The 24,055-nt window shown below is 39.4% G+C and overlaps 1 protein-coding gene across 1 annotated transcript in view; it reads left to right on the top strand.

The window, feature by feature from the left end:
• METAP1D (methionyl aminopeptidase type 1D, mitochondrial) overlaps nucleotides 1-24,055 on the top strand; it is a 42,937-nt gene that overhangs the window by 8,256 nt on the left and 10,626 nt on the right. The window contains exons 2-5 of the mRNA XM_085228408.1: nucleotides 15,116-15,282; nucleotides 17,673-17,822; nucleotides 21,007-21,155; nucleotides 21,855-21,897. Coding sequence (XP_085084534.1) covers nucleotides 15,116-15,282; nucleotides 17,673-17,822; nucleotides 21,007-21,155; nucleotides 21,855-21,897 — 509 coding nt within the window. The remainder of the gene's footprint in view (nucleotides 1-15,115; nucleotides 15,283-17,672; nucleotides 17,823-21,006; nucleotides 21,156-21,854; nucleotides 21,898-24,055) is intronic.

Raw genomic sequence — 24,055 nt, 5'->3', positions numbered from 1 at the left:
ACAGCATATACACCATTACTCGTAGAGAGAATTATTTTCCTGATATCCTAAGAAAGTGTGTGGAAACCTGGCTTTAACTACTTCTTGTTTTTCTACTGTTGTAAGTTTTGTGAACTCTATTTTTCTGAACATGAGCTATTTACCCGGGGAGGAACTACAGTAACTAGAGAACTTACAGAGCTCTGGCATCACAAATGTGCTGATAGAACAGATAAGGATTCTCAGATTTATTTAATTAAATCTAGTGGCTCACAAGCATCTGAGATAAAGATGTCTTTACTAAAAATGCAGTGATTCTTTTCCCCTACCACGGGAACAGAAGGTCTGCTGTAGCACAGTGCATGTATTGTATTACAGTTCACATCTCTCAGGCTTCTCTGCTCAAGATTTGACATTTCTGCTGTTTCTGACAGTTTTTAAAAAGCGGTAAAAAAAAAAAATCACATCAGATCTTTTTATGCATCAAAAAGTGTAGCTATAATCATGTGGTATAATCACATTAAGAATTTTTTTCCAATCTCCAGCAAGGGAGAAAGCTACTGGCCTTACTTACCAACACTAATTCAAAGTTTTGGATAATTGGGGATTACCTGAGGACTGAAGCTTAAGTTGTTCTCTTGCATCGTGGCCATATCTGGAGGCCACAGACTTCATACTTCTGTTGTTAGCATAGTCCAGGATCCTCACACTCCAGTGGATGTGCAGCAGTTTGTGGAGTAAGGGAGAGGCTGAGGCTTTGCCAGCTTGCTATTGTATGCTGTCTCACCCGGGTGTCTGCGGGACTTCATAGTCCCCAGACTGATGGCTGTGGTGGGAGCAAACAACTTGGTGGCACGCCTTCTTGGATGAGCCGCTGAGCTCGCTGTCTCTCCACCTACAATACAGGTATTTATCTACCTTGCAGGTGCATTGGCTGAGGTTAATGAGTTGTTTATAAAGCACTTTGAAGATGAAAAGCTCTGTAAAAATGTTAAGTATAATTATGTATGAGTTCTTGAGTGCATAATGGCTGTTTGCTTGCTAGTATTTAAAGCAATTTATAACACACTAAGTATGAAAAGCGCTGTATGAAGTCAAGCTCTAGTTTCCATTTAAGAAAAGTCATTCTTATTTTGTTTTCAGTAGTTCAAGTCATACCACTCATCTTCTGTGTTCCACAGTGAACAAAAACATTTAGAAGATTTTTTTGAAAGGATTCATTTCAAAACTTTTCAAGTCATTATCTGGTAAGGATTTCTTCTCTTTCAATTATATCTTACCCTATCTGTATGACCCAGCTTTTGTTTGCCGAGTTCCTGTGTCTTATCCCTTCTTCCATTTTTACCAAATGTTCCTTCTGTCCCTTCTTATGCTTCAGTCTGAGAGGCCGTGACCTTCCTCTCCCTGTGTAGGGGACTGGGACACAGTCATAATAAACTTTTTTAAACTTAATCTTTTTCAGTCTTTGGGTAGGATCATAAAGAAAGGACATTTGGGAGGATATAAGGGAAAACATCTAAGGTAGTGTTTGCAAACTGAACCGTTTGTTGGCAAAGGGTAGTATCACATGATAACACGATAGTACACGGGTTATTGGACAGGAAATTTGATATTAGTTTTTAAATTCCTTTTTAGATAATTCCTTTTTAGATAGTTCATATTAAAAACATACTATTTAAATGGAAAACAATCTGGAAATATTTTATGACATTTTATGTCAGAAACAAAGTCTGGAAAGTTTGTTTGTCTTGTTAAATAGCTGATTCCGTGGGGAGTTTTCCTTTTAGAGATGTTGTCCTTTCCAAATCAGTAGATGCCTTTCCCTATATGTTTTAATTTTTGAAAAAAAGAAGAAAAGGTTGGAAGCCAAGTGTTCATTGAGCTGCTTATGCTGCATGGAAGGAAGCCTTAGGGTAATAAAGAGCTCTTCAGAGCTCCTCAGAGGTCTTCTGGCAGCTTTACACTGTAGTAGTATGCAGCCTGAGAAAACTGTCATGAGAGTGTTTGAAAGTTGTGCTGTTCTCTCTCTGGTTTAGAAGATAAATAACCAGCCACTGTAGCCAGCTGTGTAAAGTCTCCAACTCTTGCATTTTAAGGATGTTTACTTTCATGTATTTATACTTAAAATCACTGTTTAAAGTGATGTTTCAGTTTGAGATCAAGCGTATTTTGAACTGTGAAGGACTACTGTGGTAATTAATGTTATCTAAATTTATACATTAGCACTTACAACATATCAGATATTATCAGGTTATCTGTTTCATGTTTAGCTGTACATGAAGTTAAATTAGGTCCTGCGTTATGTATTTTTTAGAATTATGAAAATCAACACACTTGACACAACACTGAAAGAAAATGACAAAGAAATTATTTTTCTCACATACATCCAGCTGTTCAGTCTCAGATCTTCTGACTAGAGTTGGGGAAAAAACAATAGTGAGCTCCTAACTTTCTTCCACTGTGCATAGGCATAACTGGAACAGATGCATACCTCTCTTTCTGACTGTGCCATTGCAGTAGTAGCAAATATATCAGAACTGTCTTCACGGTGTCTGTTTGCTCACTGAGTGGGGCTCAGGGCTCCAGATATTAATGAAGTTGTGATCAGTACCATAGAATTTAATTGACATTTATATCACTTTGCAATAGGCCATGCAGGTAGTTTGAAATGAATTTCATGTTTCCATTATTTAAATATATGGCAGTATCTTAGCACTTACTTTCCTTTGTTTGCTGATGTGAGGATGATTTGAGAGCCAGAAACAATTGATATCTCCTCCAGTACGTGTCTCAGGTGCAATTCTGCCAATACTCATAACTCCTCTTATCACATCCTTTATGTACTCCAGCACCAAAGCTTCTCACCTGGAATTTATCCAGTGTTGCACTGAAGTCTGTCAACAGACAGACCAAAGACATGTTGAACATGGAAGGTGTCTGGCTCTGTGGTGGGGCTGCTGCAGAAAGCTGCAGGAGCTCCAGCACTAGTTCTAGAAATGAGGCTTTGGATCTGTCTGTCCAGCTCTCAGAGTAATTTATAGTATGCCATGAAACACATCTGGATAAAGGTTTAATGAATGACTTCACTGGCCTGAATCTTAATTAGAAAGATGGTGATTTCAGCTGTAATTGCACTATCGAAATTGAGACATCAGAACTTCCACATGCAGATCTGTGGTTCTAGTAGAGCACTCTCAAGATGGCTGCGTGCAGTCATTGCATTTATCAGGATGCTGATCTTCCTTGCTAGCACCGAAGTGTACTGCTTGCCACATGTAAGCTCTGCTAGTAGCCTGGTTTTTATTTACTACTAAAGCATTTCCCATGCTCACCATGCAGTGCAGTACGTGCCTGTGTGTTTCATGACACAGAGACAGCTAAGTAGCCTTCTTTTTCAGCTGTGTCAAGGTGCCACTGTATTTTTACTGAAGGGTGAAAAAAAATGTCTTTGTATCAATTTGAATGGAAAGTCTCTTGCAAAATATTTTTTTCATGCAATTAATGTCTATAGATTGTGCCTGTCCAGTCAGTTCTGCCTCTGGAGTTCTTTCTATCCTAACAAAGCTCTGAGCAAATACATACAAAAGTGAGCTCGGTTCTAGCTGCAGCCTCCTCAATTGCAAGCAGCTGAGTCTTGTCCTAGCAAGTGGGAGATCCAGCTGTGGGCCCAGATTGCTGCTCACATTGGTCTGCATCTCCAGGGGAAATACTGTTGCAAAGCTTATGTTTAAACCTCAAACTTATTACAACAACAACAGAAAGAGTTACAGTGGATGTTTGTCAAATCATGCAAGAGAATCTAGGAGTTCTGCCTTGAATTTGTGAATTAGTAATTGGCTAAGTGGGATGTCCCTATGGAGACTTCCATGGATTGCTGCCCAGCTTTGCAGACAAAATAGCTACACTTGCTCTGAAGAAATGCCTGTCATATTTTGCTGGCAAGTTAGATTATCTTCATCTTGGGGAAAGCAAAACACTTACTGCTGCTTATAGATATTTACTATCTGTGCAAATCCTTTTCAGTTTAGAAAAGGATTTGGAAACTTAATCTCTTGAAAAGACCCATTGCATACTTGATCTGTTCTAGAAATTCAAATGTTGGAATAGCTCAAAATATACACAGTGAATAGAGATGAAGGCAGTTTAGAAATTTTATTTATTTAAGCATGCTTGTGTGGAAAGTAGCAGTCATGGGCCTTGTTCTGTCCATCATTAGGACACCTGATAGAACAGAGGTTTTGTGTGGTAACTGTTACTGTGAAGTTGCAGCAGCAGAAGTGAATGGGAGCACAGTGAAGGTTTTGGAGGTGAAAAGTATTGTCTAAAGTACAACGGGACTTCATAATCCAGTTCTAAGGGATTAATCAGGTGCTGTAGTCGGTGTTTAGTTGTCTTTGTTCTGATAAGTATTGCTTGTAGGTCTTCCAGGAAGTCTCTTGCAGCAGTAGCTGGGGTGTTGATGGTACAAGATGGGGTAGTCCTTCCTTACTGCCTAGTTCTTGGAATCTGACTAACGTTTGCTCATTGGAGAGTGAGGGAGCCGAGGAGCAGGGTTGGGACCCCTCCTGAAGACATGCTTTGGGAATTCACAGATGATTGATAGCATATCCATCTTAACTGTTCCTGCATTACGTCAGACAGGTGTAGGGAAGTGATTGTGTCAGATCCAGGCTTGCGTGTATGGTGTCACTTTCATGAAATGTGCTGATATCCTTCATCTTCCCAAGGCATGTGAGAGGTCATGGTTTAAACTGAACCTGTAGTCATCGCAGTGGTGATTATTGTTTAAATTGGTGGTAAATCAGCCACCAAGCTGGTGCAAACGGATGCCTTAGCTCTTTCTCAGTTAGTGCCTGCTGTACTCAGCTATTTAATAGATTCCAGTTAAATATTTGTTGGTTCAGGAACTTGAGCATGGCAAATGCAGTCTGGGGAGTTCCAAGTAGTAGAGCCTAGCTGAGCCTTGTACTTTGTTGTGTCCCAGCTAGTGTGTGTTAAAAGCTGAAGCTCAGGTCCTGCTTGTGTTCGTCTGCATCCATGAATAGAAAGAGGAAAGGCAGTGAAGGTGCAACTGGGAGAGCAGTGGCTTAAAAGTGCCAAAGACGGGGCAGGCAAGGGAACACATCGCCTTTGTGCCCAGGGTGCTGCAGCTCCTCAACACTGTGTAGTGTTTAAAAAAAAAAACTGCACAAGTTTTTCCAGATGCTTCTTTGGATAATTTTCCTCCTGTTCCTGACAGACGATTGCAGGCACATCCCAGTGTTTGTGCAGAGGATGAGAGTGGCACCACAGAGAACTGCAAGCTGTCCTGCCTGTGCTGGGAAGGATGGCTGGTGCCTTGGGATGGGAGGGGCCTGGATTGCAGCAGTGCTGTGCAGGAGGAGTGATGTTGTGTCTGGAGCCGGAAAACACACTTTGAAACCGCATGTGGGAAATGTAAAACACCTTATTACCCTTTCCCTACCACAGAAGAAAGTCCGTTTTTGAATTTGTGAAAGCTTATAAAAGCTCAGTGTCTGTGGGGGAGACCATTGCCATTCTGATTCAGACTGGCTGCCAAGAGCACGATGTCGGCGCATCCAACTTGCTGTCCCTGAGGTTTGCCTGTATCTGTTGGAGGAATCACCGAGGAAGCAAAAGGTTTCCGAATCTCAAGCTTTCTGACTGGCTAGGGCTGCTTTTTTGCTTCCTGGGGCTTGCTCCACCTGGCTGGCCTTGCCACCTGCCCAGCCCTGCAGCCCACCTCGCCATGTGGTAATGCTGATGAAGATCTACTGGCAACAAGTGGCCCGGTCTGTCTGCGTTGCCTTCAGCAGGAGTTCCCTGACAACGGCCTTTAGGCAGGGGAAGCCTCGCTGCCAGCACCATGTCAACAGGCAGGCCGCTCGGGAGTGCAGCGCGGCCGCCTGTCCCCGTGCCAAGAGTGAGTTCTGCTGATCCTGATCGGCTCCGTTTGTCAACATGGGGCTCCTGCTGAGCTGTGTGAGAGGAGGATCGTTCTTGGCACGGGGCTGTCTGGCTGCACCCGCCAGGGCCTGGCAGCCGCCCCACCAGGATGCCAGCACCCTGCCTGCACCCTCGGCCCTGCGGCTGTGCTGCTGGGAAGGGTTGGGATGGGAAGAGGGAGATTCCTTTGCTTCGTTTGCAAGGCTGCTTTTTTTTTTTTGTGGCTGTCTGGATGATTAATGTGAATAGGAAAATACTGTTGACCCATTTAAATCACGTTAAACGACATCCATTGCTCATCTGCATAATGAAATACACACTGAACATTACAGCCTAAGTATAAGAGCCAGTGAACTACAAAAATAATATTTTACTCATTTAGATTATGAAGTAAAATATAGGACATTAGTACTAATCATAGTATTAAGTTTTAAGCCATGCAAATTGTAATTGTCAGTGAAAAAGAACTATAAGTTGAAAAGGCTATTAGCATTTCAGCTTTAACAGTTAATTTGAGTAATCTTTTTTTTTTTTTGCTAGTGTGCAGCTCAGGAAAGTCTGTATGCAAAACATTTAATAATAAGTTCAGCACCGTTTGGTGTCATTATTTAATTTCAGCCATTATAGAAGTGTTAGAAATATTAATTTGCAGTATTCAAATGTATTGACATTTTACGTTACAAAGAGTAAATTGTAATCTTCACTTGAATAAAATCAAATCCAAAAGACAAATTGTTAGTAGCAGATGAGATAATTTTGAGCATTTAAGTATCAAAGCAAAAGCCAAAGCCTTTAAAATATGAATTTTATCAAATAGAGACATCATTTTCAGCATTTTAAACTAAATACAAATTTTAAAACACTGAATTTAGGCTGTCAGGTTTCTATGGTTACCCACCTTTCCAGCGGTTTTGTGAGATGTGTAAATAGGCCTATGAGTCACTTGTAATTATTTGTTTCTTGTTTGTAATAGTTGTAATTCTGTGTTCAGTTTGAATCCAATATAGTTCACACCACATGCTTTGGTTTATGTATATTTTAGTGCATATGATTGACAGTGATTGAGCATTTCTCATGGAGTGCTTGTTTTTTTGTCGTAAGTGATGTATGGTGGTACTTCTGAAAAGGTAAACAGCTTCTTCCTGTATCAGTGTTTGATAAACAGGGACTTTTATGATAAGAAAGAGGTCTTTGTAAATGTTAAGCAAGGAGATAAGTGAAAGGCATTTAAAAAAAAAAAAATTAAAACAGCTCCCAGGCGTTATACTCTTCCCAATTTGATCCATAATCCTATCATTATAATTCATTCAGTGGCCCAGTGTCACATATTTATGAATAAGCTTTCAAGCTATGCATTAAAAGCACATCCTGATGACTGACAGGTTTAAAAATAAATGCTTTAAGAAGGATGCTAGAAGTTATCTGCTGCAAGCTTTTGATTGGAGCATCTCCTTGTGCAGAGCGTCTTCATGGGGAAAAATCAAAGCTTTTTTCCTCAAACACCACAGCAGTGTAGTTGGGACAGCTGTAAGCTCTTACAGTTACCTGCTTGTGTATTTTGAAGTCCAGTGCACAGGACGCAGTGCCCCAACCTTACCCTCCATTCCAGCACAGAACACGGACATCATCTTTTCAGTACAACACTCAAGTGTCCTAATAAAACTTACATTTTGGAGTGGAAACAGAGTAATACGAGGAACTAATAAAATTCAGCAAAAGGCAAGAAATTGTTCTTTTTACCAAATGAGTAGTAATGTAAGTACTTTATTAAGATATTCCTTCCCAAATTGCTAATGATATACGCTCTTTTTCATTTTGAGATAAGCCCAGCTTATCATTCGGAAATTATCTTGTATCCTTAGAGACTGGGCTGCAGTTGTTTATTGCAAGGAGTCTTGTATTCTAGGTGGAGAAAAGCCTGCTAATGATCACTCTTCTCCCTGTACCTCAACCTATGCAGAAAATCCTGAGTTTGAGAGCAGTCCTGTGTTTTCTGAGCAAATACTATGTATTTTTCAGCAGCCCTGCTCATCCATTGAAAGAAAGGATTTGTTAAAAAAAAAAAAAAACTTGTGATGATTCAGACATTTTCCCATTTCTGATCGAAAAGTAAGATATTAAGGTAGGAATTATTTTTAACTTGCTGCCAGCACCATTTAGTGCTGTATCAGGCATGGGTGCAGCAGGTAGACATGCCAGCTGAAAAGCACTTGTTTCCCGGTGCACTGGAGCAGATTTTTATCCCAGTAGGATTCAGTGAATATTAAGCTGTGGATGGGTGCATATTAACAACAAGATCTGTTTTGTGTACGTGTGTGTGAGGGTTATTGGAATGGCTTATTTTTTGATCTGAAATGACTGCTATTTTTAAACTGACTAACTTGTTTCAATAGCTGTTACTCCCCTATGACATCAAGGTGGGGAGCACAATAACTAACCCGCCGAGCATAAGTCATTCCTCTGATGCTTTACAAAACCTAAAGGTAGAAGGTGTTTGAGAGGTGTTTTTAACATGCAGACCTGAGCAGATATTTGTTTCTCATTCTGATTTACTGACTTTATGATAAATTAACTTACTCAGTTTAGGAATGTAGAAGAGGAGTGTTTCTCCTGCTAGTCATAGAAGTTGAAATTTACCAGATGCTGTAGTTTGTAGCCTAAATTCCCCTGGTATTAACTGTGTGAAACTCTTAATATTGCTTTGTTCAACTTTTCAATCTGACTCATTTGCTGTGGTACTCTAGGCAGCACTTTCTGTTTATTTTCTGTTTGTGTTGCACTGTTGGAGAGGGAAGATTCAGTAGAAATAGCACTGGGAGGGAGGACTGTACAGGAGAGCTACAGTGCCCCATTTCCAAAGTTAAGCATTCCACTCCAGGCGCATTTCAGGTAATAGACAATTAATTTCCTTTGGTACATGCATAAGTATAGTTCAGATACAGCTAGATGCTACTCCACATTTTTTACGCCCCGTGATAAAATGAGAGAGTGCTGTTTAATGACATCAGAGTTTTGCTCAGTCACTGCCTCGGTGTGACTGCATGTGTCTGTATGCATAAGAGCTCAGGGAATTGGTTGAAGGGGTTTTTAAGGATATAAAATTAAATTTTCCTCTTGGCCTTATTTGTTAAAGTTGTACTGTGGGTTGCTGCTGATAGAAGGTGGCATCAAGCCAACTTCCTAGCGGAGCTGCAGGAGGGTCACAGCTTGTCGTGACCTGGGCACTATTACTTGAATGTTGTTATTATTGGGATGAAGTACCCTTAGGCTGTCATCCTTCCTGTAAATAGAAGAGATTCTGATTCTCTGTGGCTTCCCAGTTTACCAACTTGCAGAACAGCTATTTTGTTGGCCATAGGTTTGATTGAATAATGAATTAGAAGATCTGTATTACTCAAAAGGATCTAATTCATCATCTTAGCGTGCCAGACTACAGCGAGTAATAATAAGGAAAAGCCAAACAAGAGTGCATTTCCATGGAGTCTGTAAATTTCCAACCAATTAAAACATTCATTTGTATGAGTATATGGCAAACAAATTGCCAGGCTCTGCTCTCCATGAAGTAAAGGCAGCATTTTTATCAGCCAGGAGTGTTGCTGGTGCCGAGGGCCTGACAGGCTGCAGGAGGCCTGGAGAATGGAGCGGGGCTCATGGGGCAGTGAGAACAGCAACCCCTTGATTCCTTAACCAAACAACTTCTGTCATCAGTATCTGACTGACGGTAATAATTAAATTGAACAATGCCAGTCTGAATACAGATTTTGAAACATGCTGGTCCTGATTTTGGTTTGTCAGGGTACAGTCATAAGTGTGTTGCTGTTATAACCAAAGTCACATCTACCCTAATGAATATTTCATTTCCCCAGTCATGCTATTAAAACCAGAATGTTTTTACCGTTTCGTTTCTGTTTTCTCTTCTCCAGTACCATCATGATGGCTGCGTCCTGTTTACAAATTGCTGCTGGTCACATTTTCTGTAGTCCTAGTAGGTTTTGCTTTCCCCTAATATGGGCAATTAGGAGGAAATATTTCTCACGAGCATGGGTTTGCTCTTTTCCATGTAATGACATAGTCCTGTAATCCAGGAAACAGTGCTGTATGGTATCCATGTCCATGATTTCCTGATGTGGGGAAAAAAGTGTGGAAAGCATCTGGAGAGGAGGAGACCCCTTTACCAGCTTGTTTCCTGTAAGCGAAATTGGAAGACCTTGTCTGTGCAAATAGATTTCAAAATAGAGTCTGCCCTTTGACTGTCTCCATAATTACACAGCTCTCTCTGTATTTTATTTGGCTGCCAGAGCAGTTAACCCCTGGAAGTAAGGGGCTGATGGTGGCGTGACCAGCACGGGTGTGCAGACATGACCATGTGAATACACTCTTGTTTAGAGAAGCCTGTCGTTAAGACCTCATTACAATATACTTTTACCAGATTTAACAGTTGTTACTTGTTGGATTGTGTTGATTAAGATATGTTATATCCTTAATACAGAGAATGCAGAGGTATTAGCTGCAAAAAAGGAGAAAAAAAAAAAAAGAAAAAGAAAAGTTATTTTTTGGCTTTGATGTAATCAACGTCTGTCAACAGAATGAATTTGCTTTTGTTTAATTTCAAGGGCTCTTGTCCTTCTACTTTGCCCAATCAGTTTCAACTTGTGCCTGAGGCATTTCCCTATGTTGTTCTTTTTTTCTTCTTCTTTCTTTCTTTTACTTTTTTTTTTAAGCAAATGCACAGGTTATTGCTTGTGAAATGTGAGCAGCTCTTCTGTTACACAGGTTACACAGAATTGGAGAGAACCTTTAATCTTTCCCAGTCTGTTTTTGAAGCTTACGTATACCTCTGCAACACTACAGAGGGATTACAAAGTCAGTGTTTTATTAATTACAACTACAAATAAAGGTCTGTCAAGACACAACCATTAGTTCAGATTTAAAAGTTTGAGCATAAATATAAAAAGCTATATCAAATCATCTCTAGTTAGATGGTTGGATTCCATATGGTTCAGCTATCACGTTTTCTAATGCTTTGCTTCAAACTTTAAAGATTCAAAAAAAGGAAAACTTGCACAAGCAAAACTGTATGATTGATATAATAGTAAGATGTACTGACAAGCCAGATTAAAAATCTCTAGTGTTTTATCCTCAAATATCAATATACTCAGAAAATCTGCATGGTTATTATAATTCAGGTTTTTAAAAAATGATAAAATAGATGAAATCACATATTTAAAAATTAATTGCCTGATGTTTCCAATGTTCATATATTCAAGGCAAAATTTGCTTTATCAAGAGCAAACTGCTTTTATTTTCTAAATGTGCTCCTGTAGCTATTAGGACAGCCTTTATGATGGAAAGTATTTAATATGTTCTAATTTCAGTGTTTTTCCCTTTCACAGTGTGCTCGTGTTTGTTGTAGCACAGAACCGTCATGAAGTTTAGCCTTTGGTAACATTTTTGCTAATGGTTGGGAAACATGAACTCTTTCATAAATAAATACCAAAAAATTGTGTACTAACAGCTACATTTGATGACTCATATGGATGAACAGTTTTTTGCATGGCCACTCTGCACCTTGTTGAAAATGTAGCAGATGGGTTGCTGTAACTGTTGAAGAAGCATCAGTGAAGTGCTTAACCACGAGTTCATTTCCAGCATCTCCCTTTAAAAATACTTCTTGACCAGAGGAAAATCACATTTAAATGACTAAAATCAACTTAATTAAGGGTCATTAATAGAGATACACATAAAAAACTCTCTGCTCTGAGGGTGAAATGGGAGCATTTCATTATACAGTGTAGCAGATAACAATTAAAATAGACCTAGAGTAAAAGGCTAATAAATATAGGGCACATTTGTGCTGCAAAATCAGTCACTTCAAATGCTCCCTCCCATCATCACACTTGAATTCTGTATTCAGCCCCTTTGGCTGGCTCATTTAAAAGGAAAGGAAAATATGATTTCCACAAAAGTTAAATCCATCTGGTAATTCACGAAAGCTCGCAGCACGTATTTATATGATTAATACAAATTAAAGTCTGAGGTGTGCAGAGGAATCCAGCAGCAGGCACACACACAGCCTGCACAGTGGGATTTACCACAGAGTTGGGGGAGCAGTTGTCTGTAATTTTCTGCGCGCAGAGCATCGTCTCTGCTGATGCGATTTCAGGAACACCGATAATAATTCTCATTATTGCAGTTGATAGTAAATGTATTCTGTTATTTGTAGCAAGTGACACAACCTTACTGCTGGAGGAGAAAAGGCAGACACAGATGGCAGCTCGCATCCCGCCCGTGCTGCTGTGTTCCAAGCTGCCTGGCTCTCTGATGCCTACAGTTCTGCTGGAAGCCGCCTAAATCGTGCTTTTATGAACCATCTCACAGCAATTAATGCACGCAGAAAGCTTCACAAAAAGGATGTGCTCGGGCATCAGTGCAGGAGAAGTCCATCAGAGGCTGCCAGAAGCTGCTCAGGGTGGAGGGGCCGGCAGCAGCACAGCGGTTGGGGCGATGTGGAGCACACGGCCAGTTGCTGCTGTCTCAGTGATTGATGGTGTTGCTATATCAAATTAGCTGTGAATATAGGAGCTTGAAAATAAAAGGAGCTGTGGAGACATGAGGAAGGCCTTCTTATGGAAGGAAGTGGACATAGTCCAGATTTTCATTATGAAACAGTAACGTTGTTATATTTTAATGCCATTTTATTTTTACTTCGAAGGAGAATGTTTTCTCTTATAATTTTGTATTGTTCCTAACAAAGGTTTAGTTATTCTGTGTTTGTAACTCTTGTGATGTGCTTTAGGAGACAGATCATACTGTGGTGGTATTTATTTGGTTGTCGCATTTCACCTGTTTGAGTGGTGGGTATTTTTGTGCGCGTCTGGTTTATAATGAGCAGTTAGTGGGATAACAACAGACTGCGGTACCTCATTATCCTGTTACTCGTGACAAGACTCACGGTGTGGCACTGGGGGAACAGAGGGGAAAAAATTTATTCCCCATAAGAAGGTATCCCTTTTGAACGTGGGATGGCTAATTAGGTGTGAACCCACTGATCTGAATTGGTTTGATGCATCGATTTGGGACATTCAGAGCTCTGCTGACAAATAACTGACAGACAGACACCTTTATTTTGCCAGTGAGCAATGTGCCCAGCTGGACAGATGCCCAGCAGTGTACTACTAAAAGGGCAGCAGTGGAAATACAAGGCTATTGGTGACCATGTGGACTTCAGCTGCTCGTGGCCATGTGTGTAGGTTTTGGTGCCTTTAGCACATGGGTGCAGAGCTGTGGGGCAGTGCCATCAGCTGTGGTGAGAGCGAGGTCCTCCTGCTGCACGTCGTAAGGTGCTGCTTCTGAAGACCCAAAAGTTACCGCCTCTGCAGATTCTGTGTTTCCAGCTTCCAAAAATGCATGCAAGCTGTTCAAGGAGCTGTAGGATGTTTCAGGCTCTTTGGATGAGCTTCTGCACTCTGCAGGGTTTTGTTTTTCATTTGGCAAGATTTTTTCCTTGTGGAGGAAATGCTGGGAAAGTAGTAAGAGATGAAGCTAGTGATGAGATAATAACTCTCAGAACGCCAGTCCAAGCCAGCCCCTTGTTAATGGGGCAGCTCCACTTCCACAGAGGCACTCTCTTCCCACAGGAAGCAGGGGACTGTCACTAGCGTACCCTGGTCAGGCTGGCAGCGGGATCTGAACCTTACCCTCCAACTCTGCCTCATTACCTAGGAACAGTTTAAAACAGCAAAAATCTTGTATTGAGTAAAATTCTCTTCAGCATTTCGGGTGTTACACAAATTCAGATATTGTTAACTAACCTTAGCACTGCCCGGTGTGAGACACTCAGGAAAGAGTCCAAAGCAAACCTTGTTCAGCAATTGCCTTCATTTTTTGGGGGCCCAGGAAGTTTGTAGTTCAACTCTTCGTGTATCGTGGGGTGATGTAAAAGGGCCATCTGTAAAGCCAAGTGTGCATGGGAAGAGATACTATGACATCTGGACAAGATAAGTGTAGGAAGGAAGGAATATACAGTAAATAAAAATAGACAAAATACAGAAAAAACTCCTAAAAAGAAAATAATTTTTACATAGTTAAAAATATGCAGTAGACAGATTTCTTTATTTCTGTGATGTAAAGATGTTTAGGTAACCTCTTCTTAAACAAAACCATTTTCTTTTTTCTGAGTATTAATTATTCATGCTGGTTACTTGCCACAGAAGGTTGCTCTTGTATTTATACACATATGACTTCTTTCAAAGGTAATTTAACTATTACATGAACTTTACTCCTTATTCGAAAAATAAAGAAACTGCAGTTTAGATTATAGACTTTTTTAGCAAAGGAAATAAACACAATGTTTTATACTGTTTAATTTGACAGTGTAAATAATCCTCTCAAATTTAGTGTACTTTGCTGTCTTGATGGTAGTGTCATCTTCTGTGATGCTTTACTATGTTTCTGTTGCCTTTCTGACAACAGTTGGGCTTTCATGCCTATTTTTCTTGGCAAAATGCATCATTGCCCAGAAAGTAAGTGAGGGCAATGATTACTGAGGAACTGCCCTCCCAACTTCCCATGTAAATTAGGGGAAATCTGATTCAAATACTCCAAGGCAATTACAGACTTCAGTGGCCTCAATTGCCCTTGACCAAGACTAAAAATCACTCGCGTTGTTTGTTCTCTTCCTGCTAAGGCAGGAAATGGCTACAGACTGAACCCAAATTTTGAATCTTGATGTAAATGATGAGAGCTGAAATGTGTGATGAATTCATTGAGAATTTTTGGATGAAAATGTCTGCAATCAACATGGAATTATTTTGTTTCTCTCTTAGTTTCTTGCAGTTTACCCTTTCCGCAAGCCTTGTGAAGTGCAGCTTCTAGCCGTGCGAGCTGCTACAAACAGATTGGGCATCAGCCCTAGCTGAGGTTTGGGGAATTTCCCCATGCTACATTTTAATGCATTAAACCAATATAGATATAATATTTTATAAAGCTCTGATGTAGTGCTTTGTGATTCTTTTTTTTTTGTTCTCAGTGATTCTTGGTGTTAATACTGTAGTGGTACAAGATTTTAATTTCTTGGCTACTGCACAAGTTCTGCAATTTATTTTATGTGGTGCCTTTCTTTTTTCGTATTTTACAATTGTAATATGGTAGTAGAAGAAAAGTTAACCATTTCAAACTTATCTGTTAACAGGTTCTGTGACTGACTGCCTCAGAATTTTTTCTTCATGCCATCGTGTCTACCTGCACAGGCAATCAAGTAATCAACAACAGAGATGCTTCTTTTCTCAGGGACAAATAAATGCTGTTTATAGCATAGTTTGGCCAGCAATGGTTTCTCCAGCTCATCCAGTTCCCGAGGTACTGCAATTGTTATTATCTAATCTGTTTTTCAGTCAGTGTAGGAGTTGACTGCACAGCTGATCAAGTGCATTCAAAGGTTTGGATACAGTCCTATAATGCGGTCTGGCATTTGAAATAACAGCGCTAGTGAGAGAAGTTTTCAGCTCCCTACCACATTAAACAGTGATGTATCTGGTTGTTAGAGAGTTTAAACCTGGGGCTCGTTAAGTTACGTTCATATAAACATGGAATGTTATAATCATCTGTCAGCACTTAATGCTTCTAGTCCAGGTTCTCCTTTTGGATGACTATAGACAGTCCTACTAGAAATCATTAGGAATCATTCATGAACATCTGAGTCCTTTTCTGTATACATCTCTAGCAAGCTAATTATAAAAATGTTTATATCTACCTGAACGTTTTGTTAATTGCTGAGTCACGTTCAGGATGAGAGCACACAATACCTGCTAGTAGCTGCCCTACAGCCCCACTGTTCCTTCCAAACTAATCTTGACTGTCTCTGGGTATTATTTTTCTTCCAACACGTAATTTTCTCTTTATTTATTTTGGGGCCAAAAGAGGTTTTCTCATGTAATTTTAACATATGTTCCACTTCTGGTTTCCTTTTTTTTCTTTTTCTTTTTCTTTTTTTTTTCTTTAATTACAGCATACTGTTCAACTCTCTTTCATTCAAAGCATCTTTCATTCAGCCAAAAAATTGCCCTTCCTAAACAGTGCTTTTCTGGATGAGCATTAGTACTTTCCACATGATTATAGATTTCTTGTGCAAAGTGCAAAATATTTCCATGGGCCAAAAATACAAAAAAAAATAAAAATGTTATTTACAAAAGCAGATGGGAATGCTGAATGTAGGGCTGTGACACCTAAGGAGCAGGGAAAGCATGTGGTTTTGTGTTTTATATGTTTTCAAAGATTGAAGAACTGTATCACTTGCTTCTTTTAGGATAAAGAGGAAGAAATATATTGTCATACTAGAAAGTATTCTTCACAGATCACTGTGCTTACACTGTCCGAAATTAGTCTAAATTTTTCAACTCTGAAAACTTGAGGATCCAGTTACCACTTGCTACAGAGTATGCCAGAAACCAAATTGAGAAAATACCAGACGTATTTTGTTGTGAAATTGTAGGTGTAGATGTTTATACATATGCTGCTTTGGATTTTTCCCTTAACAGATTTCACAGGTCAACAGGTTCAGGTCTCAGCAGAAAATCAGTGCCTTCCGAGGAGGTAGTGGAGGTGCTGTAGTGTATGCAGTGGGTAATCCAGCAAATGTATTTTTTTCCTTCTAAATTAAGTTCCGTGGTATATATTTCAACAGGATGCTGTAAAGGCTGATATGCCGTTTCTCTTAAATGAAATTCACATTTGAAAATCTGTGAATTCGGTAAAGATTCAGTTAAACTCAGACAGAGAAGTGATGAAATACCAGTAAGAACAACAATGGCCTTCTTATTTGAAGTCCTGCTGGAGTTAATAGGTTACACCACTCTTCTTTACCCCCACACTGGGATTTTGTGTGGTCTTGTATACAGCTGAAGTGGCCACTTTGCCTCCTGCCCTGCCAGCTTGGTTCTGTTTCGTGAGCTGACGCAGAGCCCAAGTCTGGTGGGTGAAGACGCTCTCCCACCCCATTGGTGAAATCACCAGTACCTGTGGAAACCAAGTGCATTTTTCTCACTGTGCGATGTTATCTTGCTGTGAAAATATTGTGGATTCAAAAAAATAATCAGAAATTGAATTTAACATCCATGTGACTACTGAGAGCTTTCTGTGAAAATAGGAAAGAAAGTTTATTACAATTTCTGTGACACAGAAATTGGGATATCCTTGCATAGTACTGAAGATGGACAAGTTTGCATGTAGTTTGAGAACTAGGTTAACAAGTGAAAACTCTAAATTAAAATAAGTTAAATTCTAGTGTTCTTAGTTTAAAAAAAAAAAACAGCAAAAAACTGTCTTGTGAAAATTAGCACAAGTTTTGTGTGAGCACGAAACTAAGGACCTAATCTCATTGTCCAGGTCATTGCAGTGTTCGGATGCTTTTTCTATATGATATGTCACTCTGCAGAAAAAAATAAAATTCTAAGTCTTTCTCTCACAGTTTTAAAACTTGAGACTGTGCTAAAAGTGTACTGCAGTCCTCAGGATTTCAGCACAGGGAGGTTAACAGACTGCACAAGTCAGTAGTACCAGGCAATGTTAAGTTCAAAAGGGCAGTGGAAGTAATACTGAGGCAGCCTTGAGGGTTTGCCCTGATGGCTTAGGAAGGTCGATACTACGACAGAAAGGGCAAGCTGCCATGAAGCAGGAGGCAGTATCTGAGAAAATGATCCCATTGTCATGCTCAGTTTTCTGATCTTCATTTTCAATCCTTTTTCTCCAAGCACATAAAGAAGCCAGACTATGTGACGACAGGCATTGTACCAGACTGGGGAGACGGCATAGAAATTAAGAATGAAGATCAGATTCAAGGCCTTCGTCAGGCTTGTCAATTGGCCCGTCATGTCCTGCTTCTGGCTGGAAGGGGCTTAAAGGTAATGATTACATAAGTCCCCAAACAGCTTGAATGTCTTTTATGCTTTCACTTACTTTTTTTCCTACTTTTTTTTCTTCTTTTGCTGTCCTTATTGTGCATCCAACTGTAACATAAACATTGAAAAAGGACTTGTTAACTTCTGATTCACTTCCTGATATACCTACCTAACTATTTCTATATTTTAAATCTGTGCAGCCTGAGCTGTTTGCTCAGGTGCAGTCTCTGTAATCTTCCTTCTGTTTGGATTATGCCAAATCAAATGAGTTTCTAAGAAGGTCCATGGTACTTTTTTTTTTTTTCCTATAACGTTATGGCCAATCTTCCTTGTATATTCTGCTCTTTGACTCTGCATGTGTGCAAGGCCAAGGGGCCAGGCTACTGCCTCTCTTCCCCTTCATCCTTCAACTCCTGCTGTTCCGCAGGGTTGGCACAGCACAAGTCTCTGAACTGCTGTTGGAAAAAAACGGCTGCCAAGCTCTACACTATTTTCCAGAGTGCATTGGTAATAAAGCCTCAAGATTTCCAGTAATGTTTCTACAGTATGCTTTTTGGGATACCTCTCAAGAATAAATATGCTGGGAGGAGCCTACTACAAGTTTTTGCAGATGGAGGAGTGATTTTTCACCTTACCTTGATATTTCATTTAATAGCATTCTGAATAGGGTAAAATGGGCTGAGTAGCTATGAGATGCAGAGATAGATGGAGACTATGAGTCAATGTCATTTACTTAAAAAGGGAAAAACATATCAGTTTGCCATGCATTTTTCCTTCTATTCTCATCGCACTGTCCCAGAGATTTAGTTCTGGAGCTGGGGTGGCCAATAACAAAATGCCTGAGGCTTTAATTTTATGAATATGCAGGTTTAACATTTTACGTGCAATTATTTCCTGGTACAGTAAAACTTGCTTCTTTAAAGTTAGGGACATGAACATGTATCTGAAGAATCAGGACTCTACCTCAAGAGTGCAACATGGGGAGTATGAACAAGAGTAGATTTTCAGTAATACTGTGTTATCATACATGTTTTTTATTGCGCATAAAATGCACTTATATGGAGCACAATATAGTTTAGGATGAAATTGATACTGCAAACAGTACATTATAGCAAGAAGCTTCTACATAAACATAACAATCCTAGGAGAGAAGGAGAGTGTTTGAGAGGAATGATGACCAGGCATGTCCCAGGGCTTCCCTTCAAAAGCAGGGAACGTCTTTGTGCAACCAGTTTGTACCCACCTGTTCTCATGCCAGCCCTGCTCTTTAATTTAAGCTGCTTCCTGCCTTTCCTTGAGTCCATTCCCTTCACGGAGTGATTAGAACTCCTATAGCTTTCAGGGTGCTGGATAAAGCAAACTAAGCTCTTTTAGGCTGGCCTTGTAAAGGAGACTCTGCATTCCAGTTGTATTTGAAGAGCCCCATCTCTCCGCCTATTTCGGCTCTCCTGCTGAACCAGCCTTGCACACAGCCCTGCACGCAAGCTTGTGTTGACGCTGTGATCTGCCAGCAGTAATGTCCCCAGTGTGTCAACACTGGCATCACAACATTTGATACAGAGGCACCATGGACTGAGCACATGTTTTTGCTATTGCCATTTACTGTGGTGTTATATATGATAGCACTTCGTAGGTTTGGGGAAGAGATTTGGGAATAGAACAGCACATTCTATGACATGGCAATAGTTTTTTTGGATACAATCACATTGCCTAGTCAACTGTAAGGGATGTGGTGCACTGTAGGTGCAAGTAAAACAGATAATGCTAAAAGCAGAACTTTTCATAGCACCTAAGTCTCCCACACAGGCAGCACAGACCTGTCCACTGGACACCCAAAAGCTGCCCTGAATTCCTTGGGCAGGGGCACCACCCAGTGTGGTGCACTGTGCGTCCATCTGCCTGTTTGCAGCAGGTGATATATAGGTGAGCGAAGGCAGGAGCAACAAACCTGCATGGAGCCAGAACTGCTGGCTGCAGCACTGGGCACAGACGGTATGCAGAAGCTGCAGCCATCACAGCTGCTGCTGCAGAGCAGGGCAGCTGCACGGGAACCCCAAATTGCATATTGGGTGTTGCTGTCACTCTTCATCTGCCCAGCAATGCTTCTATACTGAGCAAGATGCAAGCTGAGCAAATAAACCCAGCTTTAATCTCAGCACAGGACACAAGTGCACTCCCTTGTATTCTCTGTATGTGATTGCTGAATATTTCAGCACATGGTTATGTATGCCTTCTGTCCTGCAGCCTACCTGCGTTCCACGTGTTAGTGAAATGTCCTCAGACATCATAGCTGCCGTAATGTGTGTGTATGAAGTATGATTTTCAAAGGCTCAAAACTCATTCAAATCAAAATCAATTTGCACAGGAACCCTCAAAGGCACTTCTTCCCAATGAGGGCGGTTTCCCTACCAAATCTCAAATTTCAACTCTAACCATTTCAAGACAGAGCTGATCCCAAAGAAAAGCTAGAACTGTATTTTAAGCACGTTTGTTTTCCATCCCACATATTCTCAGAAAATGGCTGAATGATTTATGAGGTTTCTTTAATATGTAAAATCATGAGAAGAAGATGAATCTAGAAAGTATCAAGCATTAAAGCGTACATTCCGAAGAATGATGGATAAGTGCATGTAGATTCACTGTGGCCATGCAACCTATGGCAACTTGAAGTAAAATATCTTCAAGATATGAACTCAAATATTTAGATCTTTTACAACATGAAGGAATACTCAGAGAACTATTTCATAAAATGTGCAAGTGGATAACGATATATGGACTAGGCAGTAATATCCTTTATTTACAAATAAAAGAGGAAAGTAGTATATTTCAAATGACTGGAAGCATGAAAACCGTTTCTGTAGCAGCTACTGTATCAAGAGGCCATGCAAAATCAGTGTCTCTGAGAGCAAATGTGGAAAAAAGGAGTGGAAGGAAGTAGAGCATATTTTAGTTTTTTTTAAGAACCTTTGAGTGCTTATTTCTACTGCATCCTTGGTTTAAAACATTATTCTCTTTAAAAAATAGCCCAATATGTCAATAAAGCATATCAGACAGTTTCATGTGTTGTATCAAAGCAGTGAATTTGAAACACCCAAGATTTCATTGAAATGTTTGGCTGCAATCACATTCAGTAAATATGAGAAACTAGCTTTGCTTTCTTAACAGAATGTTATTTTTGATATTTCAGGTTGGCATGACAACTGAAGAAATAGATTCCATTGTTCATCATGAAATAATCAGACAGAATGCCTATCCTTCACCTCTGGGCTATGGAGGTTTTCCAAAATCTGTTTGTACTTCTGTAAACAACGTGGTATGTCATGGTATTCCTGACAGGTATTTCCCCAATAATTTACATTTTACCACCAGGAATGAAAACGTTGAACTGAAATTAATAAATTGTGTTTAATGTTGAACATATTTCAGCTTAACTATATGTCACATGTAGATGTATTGCAGATGCATATCATGTTACCATACAATGCTGATAGAGCTGTAGAAGTGTATTTGAAGTAGAAAAGCAATAATATTATCCTGTTTGTCCAGATATTGGGAAAAAAACAGCATAGTGCCTTTAGAGTTTAGTGCATGGAAAATAAATAATAATTTAAAAAAAAACAGTACAGAGAATAATTCTGATTTTTTTTCTCCAGTGAAATAAGTATAGGGTAAGGAATAAATATATTTGAATTTATGTGTTTTTTTATTATCATCATTTGCAACACATTCAGCTACTCACAAAGTAAAATACAAACCCTAGTGAGAGAAAAAGAATAAACATAATAGTGGATTTTTCAGATGTTGATATATTTTCCCGCTAGTTGTTTCTCATTATTTTATATTCAGCTACACTTGTTCTCAAAGTAGTCAGAGCTGAACATTAAAAACGGTTATTCTGTTTTCCTCTGCCCTCCTCCATCACAAAATCTCTACCCTCTGATTTTTATGTATGTGTCATTAGGTGTTTATTCTTATGTTCCCTTTGTTGAGAACCGTCTGTCACCATTATTTTTCTCCTTTCTGTTTTTGTTTCAGTCGACCTCTTCAGGATGGAGATATTATCAACATTGATGTCACGGTGAGTAATTCATATAAAAAATAGTCTTTGATCAACTTTAGAGTTCCTGGTAGCAACAGGATAGACAGAATAGTGGATGGGAGATGGGGAGCGCACAGATGGATGTGCTGTTTACTTCTAAGGCAAGGCACAAGCAGCTGGTTTCCTTTTTTGTTTTTAACTGTGTGTTTATTCCAGCTAGACCCAGGCCTGACTTGAATTTAGGACTGGAATCAGATGCACTGAGATCAATGTTGGCCTAAGTGAAATGTCAACCCAATCCTGCTATGTGTCATGTTTCTCAGAAGGTGTAATTGTTATTGATCCACTGTGTAGTTAATGCAGAGCACCGCAGTACTGGGCAGCAGCTGAAGATAGATATGTATGAGATGAGCTAACATGAAGAAAGCCAGCATTTTTCCTTCACTCTGCCAAGATTGATCTTCCTCTTCCTGCTGATTTTGAGTGGGGCCTGTCATTATCTTACTCTGTCATTAGAGGCTACATTGGCCTGTGTGTGTCAGTCTATTTGGACAGCAACTCTTTTGCTAGCAGTGTTCCCTACATTTATTAAAATCCCCGAAGGTAGTGTTGTGTTCCATTTCTGGTATAAAAGCCCTGAACCTTTTGCACAGAAACAGAAATAGTGTGATATAACCGTGACTTAATATTTCCAGAGAATGGTCAATTACAGCTGCTTAAATAAACACCGGCTGGATTTCTGTGGGAGCAGGAAAATACAGAAACTGGGAACTTAATTCTCGTTTCATACAGGCAGCGCAGTGTATTTGTGTCTTGCAGAAGCTTTTTGTCTTTTCATTGCACATGCTTTTATTTTCCCAAAGTGGTGTTTATTTTTAATACAGACACAGATGTCTTTCGAATTCTGCCTTTATTTTCCAATTTTTGACATACAAAGGAGTACCATAGGGATGAGATTTTTTAATCATTAAAAAACTCCTGATAACTTAATACTGGTTTTTTTGGGCCCAAATTTCATACTAGTAGAAGTGAAGAAATCTCAATTGGACTTACTTCCGAGCATGAGATTCCAGCTTTTAAATCACTTTTCCTATGAACATTAGGGTCACTGACCTTTTCCCATGGTATATGTCTGATGCAGAACTGCGTTGTTCTGGGCATTTTTTTCCTTGTTATTTCTTCCCCATTTCCATACTTTCTAATTGTAGAATTCTGACTGGCAGCTTCAGTGATCTTTTGATGTGATCTTTCTTTTTTGCAGTATATTTTGGGCCTAATTTTGTACTGTGGTGAACTGGTGTAGCTTTGCTCATTTTACTAGACCAAATCAGCTTGCAACAGCCAAGGATTTAACATCTCATTTCTTTGTAACTCATTAAGACTCATTTGTTGTTTTTTTTTGTTGTTGCTGTTATTTCATCTGTCAGGATAATATTAACAACTCCTTAGATTTAGAAAAAAACACAACTGTTCAGATTCATATGACAGATGCTTTCCACGATATACTAACCCAGATATTTTTGTATTAACATGGAGTATGCATCCTTTCCACCCCACTTTACAAAAGATGTACAACCAAATATTAGTGGTCTTTTGGAAAATATGTTCTTACTGTGTTCTGTTTACCCTCAAAAAACAAAATAAATTTCAAAGTTCCCGTGAATGTGAAAATTCCTGCGAGGGTAGGAATTGCCAATTATCTTTGAAAACATTTTATATTGTATGAAACTGAACTATGCTGTGTTTGGGAACTGTTCAGTTCCAAACAACTTAAGGAAGAAATATTACTTTGCAGCATTGCTAATTGATCTTTTAATTTATTTTTAATGAGCAGAATTGGGATGTTTCACAGGGGAACAGTGTAAAAATCAAAGTAAATATGCCTCAACAAATTGTTTATAATTGCATACAGGTTCTATAAAATGATTAAATAATATTCTGGTTATTAACTATAAACACTTTGCACGACATACAAATTATTTGAAGAAAAAATCTATTTTTGTGCAGTTCAGATGGTAGAATTTCATAGGTGAAATACAAATTTTATTGGCTTCATCGTGTAGCCTTTAGAATGTATTTAAGTGTAGAAAGAGAAGCATTATGCATCGGTGAACTGTCAGCATTGCACAATTTCCAGCCAGCTATTGGCAGGTAAAGCTTCTTGCAACTCAAATCTTTCATTGACTTTTAAGGAATT

This window comes from Meleagris gallopavo, chromosome 7, assembly GCF_905368555.1.
Source record: "Meleagris gallopavo chromosome 7, MGAL_WU_HG_1.1, whole genome shotgun sequence".
Classification (NCBI taxonomy): domain Eukaryota; kingdom Metazoa; phylum Chordata; class Aves; order Galliformes; family Phasianidae; genus Meleagris; species Meleagris gallopavo.
Note: the sequence above shows the minus strand (reverse complement) of the source record. Positions and strands in the feature narration are given on the sequence as shown.